At 34.8% G+C, this 26,893-nt stretch overlaps 1 protein-coding gene across 1 annotated transcript in view; it reads left to right on the top strand.

Moving 5' to 3' along the window:
* The first annotated feature begins 1,984 nt into the window (after positions 1 to 1,984).
* LOC128240264 (zinc metalloproteinase-disintegrin-like acurhagin) overlaps positions 1,985 to 26,893 on the top strand; it is an 89,512-nt gene continuing 64,603 nt past the window's right edge. Inside the window, exons 1-13 of the mRNA XM_052956818.1 lie at positions 1,985 to 2,169; positions 4,347 to 4,516; positions 6,664 to 6,741; positions 7,856 to 7,979; positions 11,599 to 11,704; positions 14,024 to 14,120; positions 16,684 to 16,761; positions 19,144 to 19,310; positions 20,071 to 20,108; positions 20,362 to 20,473; positions 22,950 to 23,114; positions 23,589 to 23,715; positions 26,002 to 26,118. Coding sequence (XP_052812778.1) covers positions 2,058 to 2,169; positions 4,347 to 4,516; positions 6,664 to 6,741; positions 7,856 to 7,979; positions 11,599 to 11,704; positions 14,024 to 14,120; positions 16,684 to 16,761; positions 19,144 to 19,310; positions 20,071 to 20,108; positions 20,362 to 20,473; positions 22,950 to 23,114; positions 23,589 to 23,715; positions 26,002 to 26,118 — 1,491 coding nt within the window. The 5' untranslated portion in view covers positions 1,985 to 2,057. The remainder of the gene's footprint in view (positions 2,170 to 4,346; positions 4,517 to 6,663; positions 6,742 to 7,855; positions 7,980 to 11,598; positions 11,705 to 14,023; positions 14,121 to 16,683; positions 16,762 to 19,143; positions 19,311 to 20,070; positions 20,109 to 20,361; positions 20,474 to 22,949; positions 23,115 to 23,588; positions 23,716 to 26,001; positions 26,119 to 26,893) is intronic.

Here is a 26,893-nt window from a genome sequence, read left to right as displayed (position 1 = left end):
GCATGGTCAGTGACTAAAGGACAAGAACAGTAGGGGCAGCATTGTCAGTGACTAATGGACAGAAACAGTAGGAGCAGCATGGTCAGTGACTAATGGACAAGAACAGTAGGGGCAGCATTGTCAGTGATTAATGGACAGCAACAGTAGGAGCATCATGGTCAATGACTAAAGGACAAGAACAGTAGGGGCAGCATTGTCAGTGACTAATGGACAGCAACAGTAGGAGCAGCATGGTCAGTGACTAATGGACAACAACAGTAGGACCGGCATGGTCAGTGACTAAAGGACAAGAACAGTAGGGGCAGCATTGTCAGTGACTAATGGACAGCACCAGTAGAAGCAGCATTGTCAGTGACTAATGAACAGTACAAGTGGGAGCAGCATTGTCAGTGACTAATGGACAACAACAGTAGGAGCAGCATTGTCAGTGACTTATGGACAGCAACAGTAGAAGCAGCATTGTCAGTGACTAATGAACAGTACAAGTGGGAGCAGCATTGTCAGTGACTAATGAACAGCACCAGTAGAAGCAGCATTGCCAGTGACTAATGAACAGTACAAGTGGGAGCAGCATTGTCAGTGACCAATGGACAACAACAGTAGGAGCAGCATTGCCAGTGACTAATGGACAACAACAGTAGGAGCAGCATTGGCAGTGACTAATGGACAACAACAGTTGGAACAGCATTGTCAGTGACCAATGGACAACAACAGTATGGGCAGCATTGTCAGTGACTAATGGACAGCACCAGTAGAAGCCGCATGGTCAGTGACAAATGAACAGTACAAATGGGAGCAGCATTTTCAGTGACCAATGGACAACAACAGTAGGAGCAGCATTGTCTCTGACTAATGGACAGCAACAGTAGGAGCAGCATTGTCAGTGCCTAATGAACAGTACAAGTAGAAGCAGCATGGTCAGTGACCAATGGACAACAACAGAAGAAGCAGCATTGTCAGTGACTAATGAACAGTACAAGTAGAAGCAGCATGGTCAGTGACTAATGAACAGTACAAGTAGAAGCAGCATGGTCAGTGACTAATGAACAGTACAAGTAGAAGCAGCATGGTCAGTGACTAATGGACAGCAATAGTAGAAGCAGCATTGTCAGTGCCTAATGAACAGTACAAGTAGAAGCAGCATGGTCAGTGACTAATGGACAACAACAGTAGGAGGAGCAGCATGGTCAGTGACTAATGAACAGTACAAGTAGAAGCAGCATGGTCAGTGACTAATGAACAGTACAAGTAGAAGCAGCATTGTCAGTGACTAATGAACAGTACAAGTAGAAGCAGCATTGTCAGTGACTAATGAACAGTACAAGTAGAAGCAGCATGGTCAGTGACTAATGAACAGTACAAGTAGAAGCAGCATGGTCAGTGACTAATGAACAGTACAAGTAGAAGCAGCATGGTCAGTGACTAATGGACAGCAACACTAGGACCGGCATGGTCAGTGACTTATGGATAGAATCAGCAGGAGCAAATTTATCAGCGATTCATTGACATCTCGAAATAGGTTTGTGGTTAACATGGTACAGGATGTTATTTTATGTTCTTAATCCTGAAAATGGACACTTTTTGAAAAGTTACCAATATAAAAATCTGTATGATATATATATATTTATATATATATATATATATATATATATATATATATATATATATATATATATATATATATATACATGTTTTTCAAAGAAACATATGTAAATTGATGAAACACTCGCACAGAAAGTTGCGGAAGACTGTTTATAAGCGAATAATAATTTACTTTGGTCCAATGAATTTGAAGTGCATCAGTTACAAAATAAACATGGTCCATCGAATCTTTTTACAATATGTACGTATATGATTATATGAGGAAGACATTTGGCAGCCTTTTCAACTCTATTTAAAGACCTGTCATGCATGAAGGAGTCGTACGATTGGCCAAAGATATTTAAACATAAGAAATGATCTGTACTATAAAATGCCCCTGAATTTGGAACACGCACTTTAAGCAGTTTGTTTGAATCATAAATTGAAGAAGTATAAATTGAAGAATTAAAATCATAATGATTTTTAGCTTTAAAATGGTTAAAAAAATAACATTTCTTTTAATCAGTGTATGTCATTTGTGTTCAGCACATTTTGACACATCGCTTTTTAATGGATTAACCGAAATAGGTAAGCATATATATATTATTTTTTAAATATTCTCTTATTCCTTATAAAAATAGCTTCGAATTTCGGCGTTGGCATATAATCATCGCTTTTGCAACTTGGTTCAAGTTTTCTTGCAAGCTGGTGTTATTTGACTATATAGTCGAAACTCGACAGTCGAACTCTGTTATCTCGATGTTCTTGTTATGTCGAACTTTTTTCGACTGTGTTGGGTTTAATTAGACATGTTTTGTATTTCGGTTAAAACGACTTTTCGTTATCTCGAAGGTCCCAATGCCTTCAACAAAGCGAGTTTTGACCATTATAAGTGTTTGTTTTTATTAAATAATGTTACTTTCTACAATTTGGTTTAATTTGCAAAATTTGTTGACTCCGAATACTCTTGCAGTATCTTATACTACCATCCCATCAATGTGTTGAGATACAAATAAAAAAAAATTGTTTTCATAAGACAATTTGAAAGCCTATGGATTATCAAAATGTTCCATTTTAAATTGATTTTACTTGTACGTACACATATTTCAACAAGGTAGTAATTTGACCAAAAACAGACCACCCCGGGCTATCATCATCTCAACATACTGCAGATACTCATTTTAATTTAATGCATGGTTTACTTCCATCTTGTCAGTATCCATTCTTGTATCTATCCAATACTGAATATAATTTTTATGATTTCCATAATAATTATATTCCCTTTTCACAAAAACACTTGTTGATACCTGTTCATTATTCCATTACATCGCCATTACCTTCTTCAATTTTGCTGAACAAATATCGCACGATTTTACTATTTTCATATTCAATACATGTTCATATCTTGATGTGGTCTGTCTGCGTTGTTTTGTAATGTTCGTATCTTGATGTTGCCAATGTGATTGTGGTGTTCATATCTTGATGAGGCCTATGTTTGTTAACTTCATATTTTGATGTGGTATATCTGTGTTGTTTGTAATGTTCACATATCGATCTGGTAAATCTGTGTTGCTTGTAAATATCCTGATGTGGTCTATGTTCATATTTTGACCCGGTTTACCTTTGTTCTTTGTAATATTTATATCTTGATATGGTCTATGTTTTTAATATTATATTTTGATGTGGTATATTAATGTTGTTTGTTATCTTCATTTTTGATGTGGCCTGTCTGTGTTGTTTGTTATCTTCATTTCTTGATATGGTCTGTCTGTGTTGTTTGTCATAGTCATATCTTGATGTGGTCTGTCTGTGTTGTTTGTCATAGTCATATCTTGATATGGTCTGTCTGTGTTGTTTGTCATAGTCATATCTTGATGTGGTCTGTCTGTGTTGTTTGTCATAGTCATATCTTGATATGGTCTGTCTGTGTTGTTTGTCATAGTCATATCTTGATGTGGTCTGTCTGTGTTGTTTGTCATAGTCATATCTCGATGTGGTCTGTCTGTGTTGTTTGTTATCTTCATTTCTTGATATGGTCTGTCTGTGTTGTTTGTCATAGTCATATCTTGATGTGGTCTGTCTGTGTTGTTTGTCATAGTCATATCTTGATATGGTCTGTCTGTGTTGTTTGTCATAGTCATATTTTGATGTGGTCTGTCTGTGTTGTTTGTCATAGTCATATCTTGATATGGTCTGTCTGTGTTGTTTGTCATAGTCATATCTTGATGTGGTCTGTCTGTGTTGTTTGTCATAGTCATATCTTGATGTGGTCTGTCTGTGTTGTTTGTTATCTTCATATCTTGATATGGTCTGTCTGTGTTGTTTGTCATAGTCATATATTGATGTGGTCTGTCTGTGTTGTTTGTTATCTTCATTTCTTGATATGGTCTGTCTGTGTTGTTTGTCATAGTCATATCTTGATATGGTCTGTCTGTGTTGTTTGTTATCTTCATATCTTGATGTAGCCTGTATGTGTTGATTGTAATGTTCGTATCTTGATGTGGTTTGTCTTTTTTGTTTGTCATTGATGTGGTCTATGTATGTCCATATCATGATGTGATCTATCTGTGTTGTTTGTAATGTTCATTTCTTCATGTGGTATGTCTGCGTTGTTTGTAATGTTCATATCTTGATGTGGTCTATATGTGTTGTTTGTAAGTTGAGTGTATCAAGATCAGTATCTGTAAAGCCTTAGTCATGTGCCTTTTAACAAAGCCTGCTGGGCCTTCCCCATTTTCCATTATATTACCGGTCTTGTTTTACAGAGAACGTTGACATCTCGCATACGTTTCACCACCATAGAAAACGATCGCTACAAATCAAAGTTGCTCCTGCATTTATACGGACAACACTTACAGGTCCTGATTTAGATGTACAGCTGCGGTTCGTGAGGAAAGAAACTCATATTTTACAAGAGTCATCGGCTCCAAATCGAGTAATATTTAGTTTCGACAACAGTATGTATTTCATTGCCCAGTGTGGCCTACTCCATGAGGAATTATCAATTTTACTTTCAATGTTGTGTCCAAGGGGGGCTACTCCATGAGGAATTATCAATTTTACTTTCAATGTTTTGTCTAAGGGGGGGGGGGCTACTCCATGAGGAATTATCAATTTTACTTTCAATGTTTTGTCCAAGGGGGGCTACTCTATGAGGAATTATCAATTTTACTTTCAATGTTTTGTCCAAGGGGGGCTACTCTATGAGGAATTATCAATTTTACTTTCAATGTTTTGTCTAAGGGGGCCTACTCCATGAGGAATTATCAATTTTACTTTCAATGTTTTGTCCAAGGGGGGCTACTCTATGAGGAATTATCAATTTTACTTTCAATGTTTTGTCTAAGGGGGCTACTCAATGAGGAATTATCAATTTTACTTTCAATGTTTTGTCCAAGGGGGCTACTCTATGAGGAATTATCAATTTTACTTTCAATGTTTTGTCTAAGGGGGCTACTCTATGAGGAATTATCAATTTTACTTTCAATGTTTTGTCCAAGGGGGGCTACTCTATGAGGAATTATCAATTTTACTTTCAATGTTTGTCCAAGGGGGGGGGGGGCTACTCTATGAGGAATTATCAATTTTACTTTCAAAGTTTTGTCCAAGGGGGGCTACTCTATGAGGAATTATCAATTTTACTTTCAATGTTTTGTCCAAGGGGGCTACTCAATGAGGAATTATCAATTTTACTTTCAATGTTTTGTCCAAGGGGGCTACTCAATGAGGAATTATCAATTTTACTTTCAAAGTTTTGTCCAAGGGGTCTACTCCATGAGGAATTATCAATTTTACTTTCAATGTTTTGTCCAAGGGGGCTACTCTATGAGGAAGTATCAATTTTACTTTCAATGTTTGTCCAAGGGAGCCTACACGCGGATGTATACAATTTGCGACGCTCTCAAACTAATGTTGGGGCGAGTTGAACAATCGATCCTCCAGGAACTTCTTGACGTATGCAATAAACAATCATGGAATTTGTTATGTTTGGTGAACTTATATTATTTTGGTATCAATTGGAGGGTTTAATCTGTAGAAGAAGAACGTGTTAATATTTTACCGATACAATAAATTACAAATAAGTTTTGTTTGCTTTGAAATATTGCAGCGTATGTCCTTTCACGTCCGAGTTCAGTTGAAATTAAGATAAAAAACAGACTGCAATAACTTCATTACAATAACTTAGGTGGCATTATTATTAAAATATGTCGATGGAGTTAGGTAAATTGTTGATTATGGTGATTTTCAAAATCAATATATGCATTATTCAATTGTAACCACGCACCCCACCCCCTCCCCATCCCAAGGTCCGGTGTATACTGGGAATAGCGGGGGAAATGGGCTATATTGTTACCTTCGAGGTGGCACCGCAGGGCCGAGAGAGTGCGGTGGATTTGTTTTCGCGCCGAAAAAAGCGGGGAATGGGCCTTATCTGGGATGTCCAGGGGAAGCGTGGGCATTTTGGCGGGGATTTTACCAGCAGTGTGTCCTCGCAGGGCGGGAATTTTACCCGGGATTTGTAATATCAGTTAGTTGAAAGAAACGTTTTAATATGATATGCAAAAAAAATTAGCAGGTTTTTATATCAATGTGGGAATACAACGTGTAAATTGACGCCTTAAATGCTACGTCGGAAGGCAGCATTTTGCTTCGAATGAAGACTTAAAACAAAGATAACTTTTCCTTTTTCTTTACAATTTTAAATGAAACAAAGGGCCGTCTAAGCCGCTTAAAGAGCCCCGCCTTCGTTTGATTACCGGTCGGGAGTTTTATGAGGTGATTAGTTTCCTCAAACACTTCGACAAACCTGTTTTCAAAATAAGTTTTGACAGTGCTCCATTAGGCGGCGGTTTTGTGAAAAGCTCAATCAAACTCTGGTAAAGACCGAAGGCGCAGCTCTGTTTACAAGCGGCATATACTGCGCCATTTTTCATTTAAAATGGTGAAGAAATGGTAAAGTAATCTTTATTTAAAATCTTCATTCGAAGCAAAATATTGCATTTCGACGAAGTATTTATGACGAAAATGGTCACGTGGTATACACACGTGGTTGTATGTGATGTGCTCATCTCTCCATTGCAGTGTACATGTATGTATGAAGACGCCAGTAACTTTGCCCATGCTCTGGTCGACATATGCAAAGGACAAGGGACTCTCTTGGTAAATAGCGCCCATTTTATGTATCGATTTAACATTTTATATCGATACACTACTATTTTGTTCTTTTATCGAAGCATTTCTATTTGCTCTTTTATCGATATATTACTATTTTGTTCTTTTATTGATACATAACTATTTTGTTCCTTTATCGATACATTACTTTTTTGCTCTTGTATCGATACATTACTATCTTGTTCTTTTATCGATACATTACTATTTTGACTTTTTTTGTTAAAATATACCATAATGAAACATGAGTTGTTTTGTTATATTTTGTTTTCATGATCATTGTGGTAACTGTAACCGCGTATATTTGGTGTTGTATGGTGTGATAAACTATTAAAGATTCATCACCAATACGAATTTGCGAAATGTAAATACCTTGTCTGGTTTTATTTGGTTTTGCACTTAAGCTCACCTGAGCTATTGAGCATACAAACGCATGCCTGATCATATATCGAAGCCGGATTTTAATAATAAAAAAAAAGAAATTGCTTGATTTTTTTAATTATTATATTCATTTACTCGATTGTGTTAAGAATAAAGAAGCCAAATTCGAATGTTGAGAGGTATAGAATATATATCAAAACATTTATGTTGCTTAAAGATTTTAGATAGTACATAGAAATACTCTTCCTCGGCACACCAGCGTATTCATAACCTGTATGATATGATATAGGTTATAAATACGCAGGGGTGCCGAGGATATGAAATAGTTTGAAAATTTGAAAGTAACAGCAATGCTTTGATTGATGCAATGGTGATGTAATGCCCTAAGGACAAGCCACATATATAGTCACTCGAAAACTGCAAATCTGCATTTTACCGTACACTTATTACTAAAAGAGCAATAATTTTATGTTTTGATCGATTTGAGGATTTTTTTACGTGTAATAGTTTGACTATGATAATTATATTTAAAGCTTTCTACAAAAGTACCATACCCTGATGAAGTTCGATTTAGTATAGAATCCCTGTTCTCATAAAAGGAAGAAAAAATGCCTACCCTAATTTCATTTGGAAATGTTCGTGGAAATAGCCCTTTTTTTGGGGGGGGGGGTCTAAATGAAGTTTGGCATTAACTTAGCTTACACTCTTATGTTTTCCTACCCAGATGGCAGAACTGTACCGTCAAGATGAATTGTTCATTATTCTGCCCGGAACCCAGGACGCAAACTCACACAGTCTGTTTAGGGTGTCTGAAAACTCTACATATACAGGGGAAGATTATACTTCGGGTGAGTTGAAACATACATAAATTATATTTACAGTGTGTGTATACCACGTGATAAATTACGTCGAAACTAAACTCTCAATCAAACTCTGGTAAAAGACGAAGGCGGGGCTCCGTAAGCGGCGTAGACTGCGCTTTGTTTCATTTAAAATAATGAAAAAAGTGAAGTAATCTTTGTTTAAAGTCTTCATCCGGAGCAAAATATTGCCTTCCGACGTAGCATTTATGGCGCAATTTATCACGTGGTATACACACACTGATCTATTCATAACGATATCTTTAAACGTTTAATATATGTAAATTGTGTCTGTTGTCACGTGGCACTGTGTGCCTCCTTGGTTGTCTGTTTTGCTCACTTTGTTGATATTCAATATGCGACTAAAGTCAATCTTGTGGTCACACGTCGTCATTGACTTTTTTCACTCTATTGGTCATTTATCATTAACAAGTAATCCGATGACCTACACCGTTCTTAGATCCAATTAATACAAATTTTGATTACCAGCCCTGATCACTGTGCATTTAAACTCTCTCATTATTGAAATATTGGCAACTGAGCTAGTTAGTCCCTATCAGTAACAACCATTATAATGTGTTTGACCAGTGATTTTTCTTTCAAACGTAAATGAAATATCGAAAAAATACCAATGAGTATTGTACATATAATTAAACAAATATAAACAATATATGCACTAAAAGTAAGTTACCGAAAGTGGCGCGAAGGTTGGTTCCCAAAATATAGAGCGTATGTATACCCCGTGATAGATTACGTCATAAATGCTACGTTGGAAGCTACGTTTTGCCTCAAAGGATGACTGAAAACAAACTTTTCTTTTTCTTCATCATTTTAAATGAAAACAGGGCATGATATGCCACTCAAAGAGCACCCCCTTTGTTTTATTACAAGAGTTTGATAAAGTGATTGATTTTTTTAAACACTTCGACAAACCTGTTTCCAAAATAACGCTTTGACAGATCTCCATCAGGTCACGGTTTAGGGAAAAGGTCTGTCGAAGTGCTTGAAGGAACTTCACTCACAATCAAACTTAGGTAAAAGACCGAAGGCGGGACGCTGTAAGGCGCGTAAACTGTGCCATGTTTCATTCAAAATAGTGAATAAATGGTGAAACTATCTTTGTTTTAAGACTTTATTTAAAGCAAAGTATGTATTGCCTTCTAACGTAGCATTTATGACGTCATTTATCACGTTGTATACACACACTGATATTAGTGTAGCAAATGGACATAAATATCTTGCTGATTTAGGGGGTCAACCGGTCTACGTCAGATAACAGTAACTCTTATATATCAAAATAATCGTTATGACCTGCAGAATATGAAACAATATTTCCTTTTTACCAAAAGTGCTGGATTCTCCGAAAATCAAAGATGGCGTCCAAGATGGCCGCCCAAAAATTGAAAAATGCCCCAGTTTCTTTTGATGTTCTACTTAGCGCATAAAAAGTGATTTTGGGGGTTGACATACATCAATGTATGCGAAAATGTGTACACCATATTCTGATATGAACATTTTAACATCCTTTCTACACAATTAAGTGAACAATATGTTAAAATATGCATTAAAGTAGCATATCTTCACAAACCAAATGCTAGCAAATATGTAAGAAAAAAATAGTCAGACATACAACAAGAAATATTCGGTGAACAACCGAAAACAACCTGGCAGTGCTTCGAAACTATTTGAACATTTGCAAAACTACGATGACGTGACGAAATATCAAATCATATTTTTATAAAAAAGGACTCTTGGTATTGTTTACACAAGGTTCAATAGTACATTTTTGTCATATTTCTTAAATATTCTCAATTCATATTTTAGAATGTTTCAAACAAATACGTATTTTTGGCCAGTGGCATTGCAGTGAAATGCATTGTATGATAAAAGTTAAACTATGTGGTCAATGGTCGAAATAGAAAACATAGAAACAGTTTTATTTCGAGATGCTGTTATTTAAAGCTGCACTCTCACAGATTGGAGGTTTTGACAACTTTTTTATTCTTTGTCTTGGGACGAGCCAATATTTTGCGAAAATCCATGGAAACTGGTTATATAAGACTGCTGACAAAAAATTATATCGCAGATTTTAATATTTAAATTAAAAAAATATGATGTTTTATGCATTTTCCTTAAACCGTTAGTAACGGTTCAATCCATAAAACATTAATTTTCGAACCGAAATATTGAAATCTGCGATCCGATCTTTTGTCAGCAATCTTTTATCATTAGTTTGCAGATATTTACGCAAAAAAATGCTCTTTCCAAGATAAAAAATAAAAAGTTGTAAAAATTATATATCTGTGAGAGTGCAGCTTTAAACATGTATGTTTATAAAACAGCAGGGGTGAAACATGTGTCACCGTAACGCATGACTTATATGAGGAAGGTTTCTATATATTGGTAACGAGGTCGATTTATTTTGATACGTTAAGCACCATTAACTCGATATGATGACATCTGCACTGATGATTGACTTGTTGTTGATCTATGCTAAAACATTGTTAAAACAGCCTGTAACTTCATGATAGAACGATGTTAAAGGTGTATGGGCGATGTATAAGTTGCCCCCCCCCCCAAAAAAAAAAAAAACAAGAAAGAAAAAAACAAAACAAAAAAACAAACACAAAAAAAAACCAACAATGTGCAGTACACATCCTCCGTTTATTGATCTTTATCTACTTTATCCTGGGCCAATAAACGAATACACAGGAAATTGACCCCTACTGTGACACCAGTGCGATTAGCAGGAGACGCACAGCAGGGGATTATCATGCCAAACATTCCTTAAACAAGGCCTTTAAACATTTAGTTAATTGTGTATACAAAAATATTTAAGCTCTATTGTGAAAAAAGTAGAGCTAATAGAACAACTTTCGGGTCCCTTTCTTGTAGTGTGTAAAAGCCAGTACTGGGCTGGTATACAATATTTGTCTTAATTTGATCTAAGAACGATGTAGCTAATCGGATTTCTTGTTATCTATAACTGACCAATAGCGTGAATGAAGTTAATGACGTATGATCGCAAGATAAGCTTCAATTGAATATCGAATACAAACCACCCCAGGTGTCCATTTAAAGTGGCTGATATCAATACATACAATATTTTTTAATTAAAATAGAAGAGTGAATCCAAACAGCCAAGCACCACTGGCACCGGATTTTCAAACTAAATTATTATTATTTTTTTAAATCCATTTTTTTTTCTAATAGTTCCAAACTAAAAATTATAATAAAAAATTATAATATCAAAAATTTGAAAAAATATATATACAGTACATAAGTGCATATTTATAAAAACATATTTTTCAATATTTTTTCACATTTTTGGTATTACTTTTTTAGTTTTGAATTATAAGATCTTCGGATTTTTTTTTTAAATGAGTAAGTCTGAAAATCCGGTGCAAGTGCCAAAACCCTATCGTAGCTTCTGCAAATCTGACCATATCCAGATTAAAATAAACACTGAACAAGGGACCCAGAAGACATATTACAAAGTTAATGGAAAACAACTGTTGAAATTGAATGCATACTTCAAACGTTTTATATATCTGCAGGCAAGAAAAAATCGTTCATATTAAACTTACTGTTTTCATATTTCTTTCAGATAAATCAAGACCATCAAACATTAGTGAAAGGCAAAAACGGGGGACAACAGCTCAGGCGTATATTGCCGAACTTTGTTTTGTGGTTGACTACAAGCTGTACCAGTTGTAAGTATTAAAGCTGCACTCTCACAGATATATCAGTTTTACAACTTTTTTTTTAATTTTTTGGCTTGGAGAGAGAATTATTTTGCGTAAATATCTGCAAACTAATGATATACCGTTACTTACGGTTTAAGAAAAATGCATAAAACATCAATTTTTGAACATAAATATAAAAATCTGCGATCTATTTTTTGTCAGCAGTTTTATATAACTGGTTTTAATGATTTTTCGTAAAAATTGGCTCGTTCCAAGACAAAAAATAAAATAAAAAGTTGTCAAAACGTTCAATCTGTGAGAGTGTAGCCTTAAAGCTGCACTTCACAGATTGGCCGTTTTGACAACAATTTTATTTATTGATTTGTCTTGGAATAAGCCAAATGTTTCGTAAAGGTCTAAAAACTGGTGATTTAAAACTGCTGACAAAAGATCAGATCGTAGTTTTTTTTTAATATTTACCCTCGGAAATTTATGTTTTATGGCTGTAGACTGCTGGCAGAAGATCAGATCGCAGTTTTTCATATATAAGTTCGAAAATTGATGTTTAATGGCTTAAAGCGTTACTAACGCTTTAAGAAAAATGAAAATTTCGACACCTACCAAACAATTGAGCTCTTTTATATTGTGTGTTATCGTATATGACCTATTTGAAAACATTGATGCCAAAATCAGCTGATTCTGAGACAAAAAATCAAACAGTTGTCGAATCGGTCAATCTGTGAGAGTGCAGCTTTAAAGACATCATCGAATAAGTTTCATGAGAACCTATTCGTACGTACTTTTGTAATAAAACTGGCAATAGCTATACAAATATCTGTTTCAAGTTTGGTGATAAAAAAGTGATTATCTTAGTTTATGAGCTAGAAATATATGTGTTATTAAAGCATTGAAATAAAAAAATTCCCCAAATAATACTTTTTAAGTCATGCTTGTGCATTGGCATGAAAAACAATTATATAATTCAGGAAGTTTTCTGTATATTGGGTTAAAAGGTAGATTATTCATGGTGATACGTAACATATTAGTGCTGTAATTTTGTCATTAAAATCATTTTCTATTAGCTTTTGGATTCAAAATTTATTTTATTTGATAAATTATGGGTTTCAAGCAAACAAGCAAACATTTTACATTTAAGACATTTTAAATGAAATTTTGAAATGCATCCATTAAATAAGTTCTATCTAGTGTCTGTTAAATAACAAGCAATAGATAATATTTGAACTTCTCTCAAAACCCGCTATGTCGAAGTTGTTGGTATCTCGTGAAATATTCGAGAAAACGAACATTCGATATAACCAAAATACAAATCATATTTATCTTAACCCAAAATATTTACAAACAGTTCGACATAACCGGAACATCGAGATAATACTGTTCGACATAACGAGTTTTGACTGTAATAATTTAAACAGCGAATCATTCACTGGCGGTTCAAGCGCATGATAGTTTTTATGAACGGGGGAGGGGGGGGTGCAAACAAGTCGCAATACTAAAAGACTCAGGCCTAACAGATCAGAAATAAACAAAAGACACATAAAGTTCAAAACACTACTTGTTTTATGACAAAGCCTTTATACTGAATTCACTGGCACCGGATTTTCAAGCTCAATCATTTTTTTAAAAAATCAAAAAAAAATCTTATTATTCCTTACTAAAAATTATAATTCCGAATATGTAAAAAATTATTGAAAAATATATATATTTTTTAAATATGCACTTTGTACTGTATAATGTTAGTATATTATTAGTATATAATAATAATTGTTAATTGTTAGTATATTAATGTTGATGATTGTATCACTAACCAAAATCATTTAGATAGAACTGTTTGGTCAACTTTTGTATTAGAATAATTTCTTTCAATTGGGATTAGCGGCCATCTTGAAAATGGCCGCCATTTAAAATAAAGAAGATGGCTAACAGTTTTTTTTTTCAAACAAGTAACCTAAACGGATTTCTTATGCAAATTTTGATGATTGTATCACAAACCAAAATCATTAAGATAGAACTGTTTGGTCAACTTTTGTATTAAAACTATATTTTTCAACCGGGATTGGCGGCCATCTTGAAAATGGTCGCCATTTTGAAAAATAAGATGGCTAACGGGTTTTTCCGAACAAGTAACCTTATAGGAATACCTATGCAAATTTTTATACTTGTATCACAAACTGAACGATTTTTCTTAATATTGACCTAATCTGCCGGGCTAATACCTAAGGAATCGTTGTGGTTTTCTTATATCCAATACTTATCATTGAGGACAAGGAATGGGTACTTGTGATATTTCACACTTATAAGTTAAATAACAGTGTTCATGTTTCGCAGTTGGTACGATAAGACGTCTGCCACACTGTCCGCAACCAACAGGGATCAGATGGCACTCACGATGATCGAGAACTTCTATGCTTTCAAAGGGAACGGGGTAATCTTTTTCTTTCTCTTTTTTGTCTTGCATTGAATACCGTTTGGGGTTATTGTCAACGGGCACGATAAAAAAACTGCTGTGAAACCCTGACAGTTTTAAACGGCGGCTCGGTGTATGTGCGTGCGTCAATCCGTGCAGACATCCGTCCGTCTTTCCGAGTTTGGCTTGTCTGGGTTGTAACTTGGTCAAGGAATTGTTTGCCACAGATTGATTTACTCGTGCAATTGTATGTCATACATTGATTTACACGTGTAATTGTATGTCATAGATTGATTTACACGTGTAATTGTATGTCAAAGATTGATTTACACGTGAAATTGTATGTCATAGATTTATTTGCACGTGTAATTGTATGTCATACATTGATTTACACGTGTAATTGTATGTCATAGATTGATTTACAAGTGTTATGGTATGTCATACATTGATTTACACGTGTAATTGTATGTCATAGATTGATTTACAAGTGTTATTGTTTGCCACAGATTTATTTACACGTGTAATTGAATGTCATACATTGATTTACTCGTGCAATTGTATGTCATACATTGATTTACAAATGTATTTGTAGGTCATAGATTTATTTACACCTGTAGTTGTATGTCATACATTGATTTACACGTGTAATTGTATGTCATAGATTTATTTACACGTGCAATTCTTTGCAACAGATTTATTTGCACGTGTCATTGTATGTCATAGATTTATTTACACGTGCAATTCTTTGCAACAGATTTATTTGCACGTGTCATTGTATGTCATAGATTTATTTACACGTGCAATTGTTTGTAAACAGATTTATTTACATGTGTAATTGTTTGCCATACATTGATTTACATTTGCAATTGTATGTCATAGATTTATTTACACGTGTAATTGTATGTCATAGATTTATTTACACGTGTAATTGTATGTCATAGATTTATTTACACGTGCAATTTTTTGCAACAGATTTATTTACACGTGTAATTGTATGTCATACATTGATTAACATGTGCAATTGTATGTCATAGATTTTTTACACGTGCAATTTTTTGCAACAGATTTATTTACACGTGTAATTGTATGTCATACATTGATTAACATGTGCAATTGTATGTCATAGATTTTTTACACGTGTAATTGTATGTCATACATTGATTTACACGTGCAATTGTATATCATACATTTATTTACACGTGCAATTGTATGTCATAGATTTATTTACACATGTAATTGTTTGCCATACATTGATCTACATGTGCAAATGTATGTCATAGATTTATTTACACGTGTAATTTTATGTCATAGATTTATTTACACGTGCAATTGTATGTCATAGATTTATTTACACGTGCAATTGTATGTCATATATTTTTTACACGTGTAATTGTATGTCATAGATTTATTTACACGTGCAATTGTATGTCATAGATTTATTTACACGTGCAATTGTATGTCATAGATTTATTAACACGTGTAATTGTATGTCATATATTTATTTACACGTGCAATTGTTTGCAACAGATTTATTTACACGTGTAATTGTATGTCAAACATTTATTTACACGTGCAATTGTTTGCAACAGATTTATTTACACGTGTAATTGTATGTCATACATTTATTTACACGTGCAATTGTATGTCATACATTGATTTACATGTGCAATTGTATGTCATAGATTTATTTACACGTGTAATTTTATGTCATAGATTTATTTACACGTGCAATTGTATGTCATAGATTTATTTACACGTGCAATTGTATGTCATAGATTTTTTACACGTGTAATTGTATGTCATAGATTTATTTGCACATGTAATTGTTTGCCATACATTGATTTAAATGTGCAAATGTATGTTATAGATTTATTTACATGTGTACTTTTATGTCATAGATTTATTTACACGTGTAATTTTATGTCATAGATTTATTTACACATGTAATTGTTCGCCATACATTGATTTACATGTGCAAATGTTTGTCATAGATTTATTTACACGTGTAATTGTATGTCATACATTGATTAACATGTGCAATTGTTTGCCACATATTTATTTACACGTGTAATTGTATGTCATACATTTATTTACACGTGTAATTGTATGTCATACATTGATTTACACGTGTAGTTGTATCTCATACATTGATTAACATGTGCAATTGTATGTCAAAGATTTATTTACACGTGTAATTGTATGTCATATATTGATTTACACGTGCAAATGTATGTCATAGATTTATTTACACGTGTAATTTGATGCCATACATTGTTTTACACGTGCAATTGCATGTCACAGATTGATTTACATGTGCAATTGTATGTCATATATTAATTTACACGTGTAATTGTATGTCATACATTGATTTACACGTGCAATTGTATGTCATACATTGATTTACACGTGTAATTGTAAGTCATACATTGATTTACACGTGCAATTGCATGTCATAGATTTATTTACACGTGCATTTGTATTTCACAGATTGATTAACACGTGCAATTGTATGTTACATTATGATTGACATGTGCAAAATGTATATCCCAGATTGATTTACACGTGCCGTTTTATGTCATAGATTGATCTACGGTTCAGAGGGCTGAGCATGTACAACATGGATATAGCAGCACGGCTGACAGGAATCTATGTGATTAAGGTATAGCAACCTGTTTTTTACACAGCTGACTGGAATCTATGTGATTAAGGTATAGCAACCTGTCTCTTACACGGCAGACTGGAATCTATATGATTAAGGTATAGCAACCTGTCTATTACACGGCTGACTAGAATCTATGTGATTAAGGTATAGCAACCTGTCTTCTGGAATCTATATGATTAAGGTATAGCAACCTGTCTTTTACACGGCAGACTGGAATCTATATGATTAAGGTATAGCAACCTGTCTATTACACGGCTGACTGGAATCTATATGATTAAGGTATAGCAAGCTGTCTTTTACACGGCTGACTGGAATCTATGTGATTAAGGTATAGCAACCTGTCTCTTACACGGCTGACTGGAATCTATGTGATTAAGGTATAGCAACCTGTCTCTTACACGGCTGACTGAAATCTATGTGATTAAGGTATAGCAACCTGTCTTCTGGAATCTATATGATTAAGGTATAGCAACCTGTCTTTTACACGGCTGACTGGAATCTATGTGATTAAGGTATAGCAACCTGTCTATTACACGGCTGACTGGAATCTATGTGATTAAGGTATAGCAACCTGTCTTCTGGAATCTATATGATTAAGGTATAGCAACCTGTCTCTTACACGACAGACTGGAATCTATATGATTAAGGTATAGCAACCTGTCTATTACACGGCTGACTGGAATCTATGTGATTAAGGTATAGCAACCTGTCTTTTACACGGCTGACTGGAATCTATATGATTAAGGTATAGCAACCTGTCTCTTACACGGCAGACTGGAATCTATATGATTAAGGTATAGCAACCTGTCTATTACACGGCTGACTGGAATCTATGTGATTAAGGTATAGCAACCTGTCTTTTACACGGCTGACTGGAATCTATATGATTAAGGTATAGCAACCTGTCTTCTGGAATCTATATGGTTAAGGTATAGCAACCTGTCTCTTACACGGCAGACTGGAATCTATATGATTAAGGTATAGCAACCTGTCTATTACACGACTGACTGGAATCTATGTGACTAAGGTATAGCAACCTGTCTATTACACGGCTGACTGGAATCTATATGATTAAGGTATAGCAACCTGTCAATTACACGGCTGACTGGAATCTATGTGACTAAGGTATAGCAACCTGTCTTCTGGAATCTATATGATTAAGGTATAGCAACCTGTCTTTTACACGGCAGACTGGAATCTATATGATTAAGGTATAGCAGCCTGTCTTTGAATGTATTTGATGTGCAAATAAGCTTTTCATGATCTAAGCATTGAAAAGATTGTTAGTTTAAACATTTAATTTTATTTTACAACGATTGTGAAGGAAGTTATGATAATTAAAGTTATGAGGCACAATGTTGCGCGATAGTGTGGTCTTGTGTTGTGGGGGAAACCGGAGTAACCGGAGAAAATACACTTGTCCGGCTTGATGACAGCAAACCAAACTACATGCGCACAGGCTGGGAATCGAACCCAGGTCACCTTAGTTAAAAGTGAGTGCGCTAACCACTGCGCTTACCAGAAAAGATTTTTAAATTTTGATTTCTGATGTCGGTTATTGTTTGAACGGATATTACTTACCATTACTAATATGTTGATTGAATGACCGAAAACACATCAAAAATTAAGTAATTGCATTTTGTACTTGTGTCATTTGTTTTCCCTGAATTCGGAATTGAAATTATTTGTTATTCAAACATAGCCATATTTGTAAATGGAATACAGCCTACATTTACAGCCAATGAATTTGCAGCAATGCAACAATTAAGTAGTAGACTTAATCATTAAGAATTTTGACTTTCGCACGTGTTAAAAAGTCCGCACACTGTCAATCATTAGATACACCCTCACTGCGTCAGATTTTGCGTTGACAATATATCAGCCAATGAGGTTGTATTCTAAGTCAGTTAGATGACATTAAGTGAATTCTTAATAATTAAGAAGAACTCGTTCGCTACGGTTACTCCGCCCATTCTTAATAATTGACTTCATGTCATCTAACTATTACTTAGAAGACAACCTTCATTTTCAGCCAATGAAATTGCAGATAGGCAATCATTACGTACTTGACTTAATCATTAAGAATTTAAATTTTTACGGGTGTTTAAAGGTCCACCTATTGCCACTCACTCGATGCATACTCCCTGTACCAGAGTGTGCGTTGACAATGTGTCAGCCAATTAGGTAGTATTCTAAGACAGTTAAATGACCTGAAGTAACATTCGATTTGATTATGGAATTTCTACTATTTAAAAAGCAAACCATTTCTTTGCAAACCTCAATAGAACCATATGCTTTCATATTAAGGAACTTACTACTTGTAACACAATATCTGGTTAAAAAATTAAATATATCCTACTGTCATTGTTGTTTTTGCAGATTTCCGCAGAAGCATCAACTTTTATCACTCAAGTCGACTATACGTCATCGTCACGTGGTCAGGTTGCTGCGGATACGTTACTTTCCGCATTTGACACTTATGTCACCAACAAGAGGGCAGCCGACAGCTCATTTCCGAACGCCGATCATTATATGCTTCTTACTGGGTAGGTTTTCGATTCTTCAAGTATTAATTTTCTAGTCTGTCACTCCAAAAATGCATCATATTCAAGGGTTGAACATGTTATGCTTGTCACTGCATAGGTAAACGATTCGTACGGTATTTGACATTTTTGTCACAATATATAGGCAGCTGATCGCTTATTTCCGAACGCCGATTATTATATGCTTTTTACTGGGTAGGTTTTTCGATTCTTCGAGCGTTAATTTACAATTACGTCACTCCATAAAGGCATCGAATCCGGGTGTTGATTATGTAATGCTTTTTTATACGATTCATATGGCATTTGTTCTTTTGTCGCTAACAAGAAGGCAACCGATATCTCATTTCCGAACGCCTTTCATTATAATAATAATAATGATTCTTACTTGGGAGGTGTTCAAATCTTCCAGCGGTAATTTAACAATTTTGCCATTACCTTCTAAAGAATGCTATAGAAATCTCATTTCCAAATCATTATGCTGGTGTTAGATTCTAGAAAAAAGTCTACCCACCGACCCCATTTTTTGGAGATGTTAGTGCAAACAAAGAACTGTTGTAGGTGGCCTTATATAAGTTCTTTTCAGTATATCATCTCATAATCGTTGAAGAAACATTATTTAAAACATATCTTTAGTTTCAATTTATTGGAAAGAGATTTAAGCTTGAAGAAATCGAGTCCAGCAAACCCTACTTGAATAAATATTTGTTCAGTTCATAGAATCAAACGATTAAATCAAAAAGTGAATCTTTTTATTTCTTTTCAGTCACGACCTATCTTTGTCTGGACAACTTGGAGCCGCTGGTATACATTCTTATTCATTGTCTTGATCTTTTAAACAAACTATGGCGCATTTAGTAACATACAGTGAGTGTTCTAAAATTCAGGTTGGGTTCAAACATTATAAAATAACTGTTTTGATTTCCCAGTTTTAACGAATAACAGTTTTCGCAAGTAAAATAACATTTTTGAACTCAAGGCTCAGCTTGTAATACAGCTGTTGGATCATGCTTACTTATAGATGAAATACATGTAATGCTCATTTAAAAATCCACAGGATATGCGGAGGCTAATTCCATTTGCGGTACAAATGCAGTTTCCGTCTCCCTCGTAGAAGAAACCTTCAACTTCCTATCAGTGGTCACTATGGCACACGAGCTGGCACACACGTATGATTGTTTCTGGTTTTTATATTTTAACTAATGACATCATGACCCATATTTAATCAGACGTTATGACCCATACTTGCCATCATGACCCATATTTAACTCGTGACTTTTGACCCATATTTAACTCTTGCCATCATGATCCATATTTAACTCATGACATCACGACCCATATTTAACACTTGCCATCATGTCCCATATTTAACTCATGACATCATGACCCATATTTAACTCATGACATCATGACCCATATTTAACACTTGCCATCATGACCCATATTTAACTCATGACATCATGCCCCATATTTAACTCATGACATCATGACCCATATTTAACTGTTGCCATCATGACCCATATTTAAATTATGACTTCATGGCCCATATTTAACTCTTGACATCATGACTCATATTGAGCCCATGACATCACGACCGATATTTAACTCTTGCCATCATGACCCATATTTTCTCATGACATCATGACCCATACTTAACGCATGACATCATGACCCATATTTAAACCATGACATCATGACCCATATGTAAACCATGACATTATGACCCATATTTAAACCATGACATCATGACCCATATTTAAACCATGACATTATGACCCATACTTAACGCATGACATCATGACAGATATTTAACCCATGACATCATGACCCATATTTAACTCTCGCTATCATGACCCATATTTTACTCATGACATCATGACCCATACTTAACGCATGACATCATAGCCCATATTTAACCCATATTTAACTCATGACATCATTACCAATATATTTTACTCATGACATCATGACCCATATTTGACTAATGAAATCATGACCCATATTTAACCCATGACTTTTTACCTATATTTTACTCATGACTTTTGACCTATATTTAATACTTGCCACCATAGCCCATATTTAACACATGCCTTTTGACCTATATTCAACTCTTGCCATCATGACCCATATTAAACTCATGACTTTTGACCTATATTCAACTCTTGCCATCATGACCCATATTAAACTCATGACTTTTGTCCTATATTAAACTCTTGCCATCATGACACATATTTAACTCATAACTTTTTACCTATATTCACTTCTTGCCATCATGAACCATATTTAACTGATGACTTTTGACCTATATTCAACTCTTGCCATCATGACCAATATTTAACTTATGACATTTGACCCATATTTAACCCATGACATCATGACCAATATTGAGCCCATGACATCATGACCAATATTGAGCCCATGACATCATGACCCATATTGAGCCCATGACATCATGACCCATATTGAGCCAATGACATCATGACCCATAATTAGTTCATGCTTTCACGACCCATATTCACTTACGTCTTGGGTCTAAGAGAGAGACACACGACTCAAACCTTCAAATCTGTATTTAAGTGTCAAATTTGATTTCTCTCATTGTAATGTTTTTCCCTGTTTTCATTTGTTCTCAACCTTTTTTCTCCCTGCTGTTTTTCTATTCTATTGAATATGAAATGACGTTTTTGAAAAGAGCCGTAACTGAAGTTGGAAAACACTCGTGGCCCAAACTGTGCATGTCCTAAAAATGTAAAAGAGCAATAACAATTTACGTTTTCTTTATCATGGATTGTGTAAATGTATCATCATTCAAGAAGTTATGAGTAGATCAAAGTCTAAAATTGATTTTTGAAGAGCAATAATGGTAAACATTGCTGCATATACTTAAAACCAGATATTAAATAAATTTTTCCAAATATTTTGCCAAAAGATACTATATTCAGTTACTTTGGAACATTTATGATTCGCTTTTCGGAAAAGACATTAGTGAATCAGAGCTTAAAGGGAATGTGTCACAGATTGGCAAACAAAAAGTTTTTTTCTGTAACGAATCTAAGGACAATTATCTAATAGAATGTGTTACGCTTTGATATCATAATTGTAAAAAAAGTACCAAAATGTTAAAAATTGTGTCGGAGACCGGGTTCGAACCCGCGTCGCCAAAATTGAGGTCCAGCGTCTTACTGACTGAGCTATTAAGGCTTATTCTAATCGGGTGACATAATTAAGCTATACACCTAACTCGGTAATATCACGTGATAACACCGACTAGCCAATCACGCATAAGGAATGAATTCTACCTGGTAGACATACCCAGTTATCTTTTTAAATGGAAAAATACGAAACAACTGCTAAACTTAAATAAATTTTAAACTATGTGGTACTTCTGTTAGTAAGTTTCAATACATTGTACACATCGATGCCATGTCATTTTTCGATAATTTTTTTTTGCTATTTTATCATCTGTGAGACAGCCCCTTTAATTCCTCAATACAAATAATGAAGGCAAACTTGATCAAGTATGCCCAAGTGATCAAGTAAAAGTGTTCGAGTAAGTTAAGTGATCAAGAACGGAAAGTGATCAAGTACGCAAAGGTGATCAATAAATAAATATGGTATGCAAATAAGGTTATTGTACTTTTACAGTATTGGTGGACGTCATGATGACGTCATTAGCGAATGTAATAACGACGGCGGGTACATCCTCTCTGCCTCCAACTCCGTAAGGACGGGATCACGAGCTAGGCATCCGTGGATATTTTCACAGTGTTCCGCCACCGACATGCAGACATTCATTGCGAATTTGGACAAGTAAATATATGCTATTTTATACTTTTTTCTCTACGTATACAGCACAAACAGATAACAGGGATGGTATTTATAAATTTTCTTAAGTCAATTCCTAATTTTAGTACCTCTTTAGTCATATGAAATAAAAAAATAAAGAATTTCCAAAATACATTTATTTTATTGACGTTATTGAAAAAAACATACATTAATGGTAAAAAAGCAAGTGTACATTTCTTTTAATTTGGCTATTTTTTTTTTTAAGAAATCGACTTCAGTAAGGAAATTACTTATTATAAGATGCTTTATGAATACGGCCCAGTGTTTTAATGTAACAGTGGTGTAGTATAATAATGACGGAATGGAATTAACATCTGTTGATTATTGTTCCAAAAAATCAAATTATCTATTATTTTTGACGAGCTTTGTTAAAATATTGTTCTAGTAAAAAATATTAGCAATTCTTTTTTAATATCTAAATGCTCCATCTATATTTAGCACATGCCTTACGACATCTGCTAGCGGAAGTGACCTCACCATAAGCGGAAGGACGGCTCCAGGGCAAACATATTTACCAGATAAACAATGCGAGTACATCATAGGGTCAGGATCGGTGTTTTCTAGGGTATATTTTTACCTTTATCATTATCTATCAGTCAATAATTTAAATACTTACAAAAACAGTGTGTGTATGTAACCAGGTGTTAAATTATAGGTTGTGCGAGTGTTTCCCAGGCGTGTATGTTCCGTTATATATGATTAGCTTGAGTGTGAATACAAATTATCCTGTAATGGCAGTGAACACTTTTTACTTACATAATTGTTATATTCACGGTCTATGAACAATTTATTAAATCCTTTGTCCCTTTCCTTTCTTCTTTATGTCATTCCACATTTGCTTCTCGTAAGAGAAAGATTGTCATTCTCGACTCAATAATTAACTTTACTTGATTTTACAAACATCATAGCTGTCCTGGGTTCTTTTCCATTGCATATAAATAAAACATTATCGAACCCTACAAGGCGTTTATTGAATAAATAGCCTCAGGTTACATTTGGCTCCCCGACGGGAATCGAACCCCGGTCTCCCGCGTGATTGGCGGGGATACTTACCACTATACGAAGTGATAATTTACGACATAAATGCTACGTCGGAAGGCAACAATTTGCTAAAAATGAACACTTAAAACAAAGATAACTTTTGTTTTACTACACCAATTTTAATTAAACAAAGTGCAGTCTATGCCACCTAAATAGCCCCGCCTTCGTTTTATAACCGAAGTTCGATAAGGTGATTAGTTTCACCAAACACTTCGACAAACCTGTTTTCAAAATAATGTTTTGACAGTGCTCCGTCAGACACCCGTCTTGTGAAGAGGTTTGTCGAAGTTTTTTAAGAAACTAAACTCTCATTCAAACTCTGGTAAAAGACCAAAGGCGGGGCTCCATAAGTGGCGTAGACTGCGCTATGTTTCATTTCAAATGATGAAGAAATATTGAAGTTATCTTTGTTTGAAGTCTTCATTCGAAGCAAAACTTTGCCTTCCGACGTAGCATTAATGACGCAATTGATCACGTGGTATACACACACTGAAAAAGCATATTGTAGAGAGAGCGATTTAATAGATGGGGTTGTGAAATGCGATGTGTACGTGTATTGCTTCTGAAATGTTTCTTTAAACTTGAACTAATGTACGCTCACATATACTTGTAAAAATCACGTTTCTTGGGTTATTATACATATCAATTTTAACTTTTACAATGCTTTGATGACGTAATGCACAAAAAGTCGTCTACACGTACCTAGATGACGTAATGCACAGAAAGTAATCTACACGTACCTTGATGACGTAATACACAAAAAGTAGTCTACACGTACTTAGATGACGTAATGTACAAAAAATAGTCTACACGAACCTAGATGACGTAATGCACAGAAAATAGTCTACACGTACCTTCATGACGTAATACACAAAAAGTAGTCTACACGTACTTAGATGACGTAATCTACAGAAAGTAGTATTCACGTACTTAGATGACGTAATGCACAAAAAGTTGCTCAAAGGCACGCATCGTCGTACAAGAATGTGTTCACCACCTCTTTTCTATGTTTACCGTTGTTGTATGCTCGTCATATTGTATCTGTCGTCAAGATATGCGCAGGTTTTATTGTTCCAATGCTGGTCCTCTTACAGTAACCATAGTTGTCCCTGGTCGTCATTATGTTTGTATGTTGACCATTTCAAAGTCTATTCCTCTTTAGAGCATTTTCAAAGCTTCTTTTAAGCTTAAACAAGAACTCTTCCAAGCCTTTCTTTTTAAGCATCTTAATGTCCCTTTTAAAGCCTCTTCCAAGCTTCTACATAATATTTCCAATTCTATTTTTCAAGCCTCTTCAGGACCAATCCAAAGCCTCTACAGGACAAATGCCTCGTCCAAGCCTATACAGGGTTTTTTCCAAGCATGTGATTAAGCCTTTTCGGGACCTTTTCCAAGCCTCATACAAGCAACTACAGGATATTTTCATATCGCATTTATAAGCCTATACATGACCGTTTCTTGTCCTCTTCAGGACATTTTCCGAGCTTTTCCAAGCTTCTTCCAAGCCACCGTAGAATATTTTCCAAACCACTTTTTCGAGCCTCCATAGGACCATTTTCAAGCTTCTACAGGACAAAGGCCTCTTTAATGCACATACAGGTTTTTCACCAGCCTCTTTTTCTAGCCTCTACAGGTCTTTTCCAAGCTTTTACGGTCAAGCATCTGCATGATGTTTTTCATGTCACCGTTTTAAGCCTCGACATGACCTGTTCCAAACCTCTTCTCGTTATTTGGCCAGAAATGCATTCCGTCCGACCATGAAGCCAGATTTCCCCGCGTTATGTTTTTTGAATATTTAAACCTATTTCAGTCTTCTCACATTGGAGCTTTTGACAAGATATGCACTGGGATGTTTTGTACAAAAGGTGATCCTCTGTCAGTAACGCTTGTTGTTCCAGCTGACGGTACATCGTGTGGCAACAGGAAGGTAAGCATCTACCATTCCATTTTCAATTCATTCGGCGTAAGCCGGTCAAACGCCTGGCCACAAATAACGAAAATACTTTAAATATCAATCTCAGTCTCAACTCATTTTACCACATAGCATCAAAAGTTATTAAAAATCATGTGTGTTTTTAACCTTGTAAAGGAGCATTCTATCATAGAGTATGTTGGTGATTATTTTACAGCCAAAAATGTACTTGTATTCATTGTTTTCAAACAACTACTTAAAGCTGCACTCTCACAGATTGAACATTTTGACTACTTTTTTTTTTTTTTTTTGTCTTGGAACGAGACAATTTTTACGGAAATCCATGGAAACCAGTTATATAAGACTGCTGATAAAAAGTTAGATCACAGATTTTTTTATTTAAGTTCAAAAATGGTTGTTTTATGCATTAAGCCATAAAACATCAATTTTCGAACAGAAATATAAAAATCTACGATCTGATTTCTTTTCAGCAATCTTATATTATTGCTTTGAAGATATTTACGCAAAAAATTGCTTTTTCCAAGACAAAAAAGAAAAAGTTGTACAAAATGGTATATCTGTGAGAGTGCAGCTTTAAGTATAATCGTTCTACAACTTTAAAAAAAAAATTAACACAATCTGTTTAGCAACACATTCTATGAGATAATATGTTTTCAAAAAGTATAAGAAGCATGCACAATTTTGAATCATACTATGGTTTTATGTGGTTAATTGAGTTGAGATTGAAATTTGACTTAAGTATTTTTGTGATATTGGGTTTACGCCGGCA

The sequence above is a fragment of the Mya arenaria genome, chromosome 7 (assembly GCF_026914265.1).
Source record: "Mya arenaria isolate MELC-2E11 chromosome 7, ASM2691426v1".
In the NCBI taxonomy this organism is placed as follows: Eukaryota; Metazoa; Mollusca; class Bivalvia; order Myida; family Myidae; genus Mya; species Mya arenaria.
Note: the sequence above shows the minus strand (reverse complement) of the source record. Positions and strands in the feature narration are given on the sequence as shown.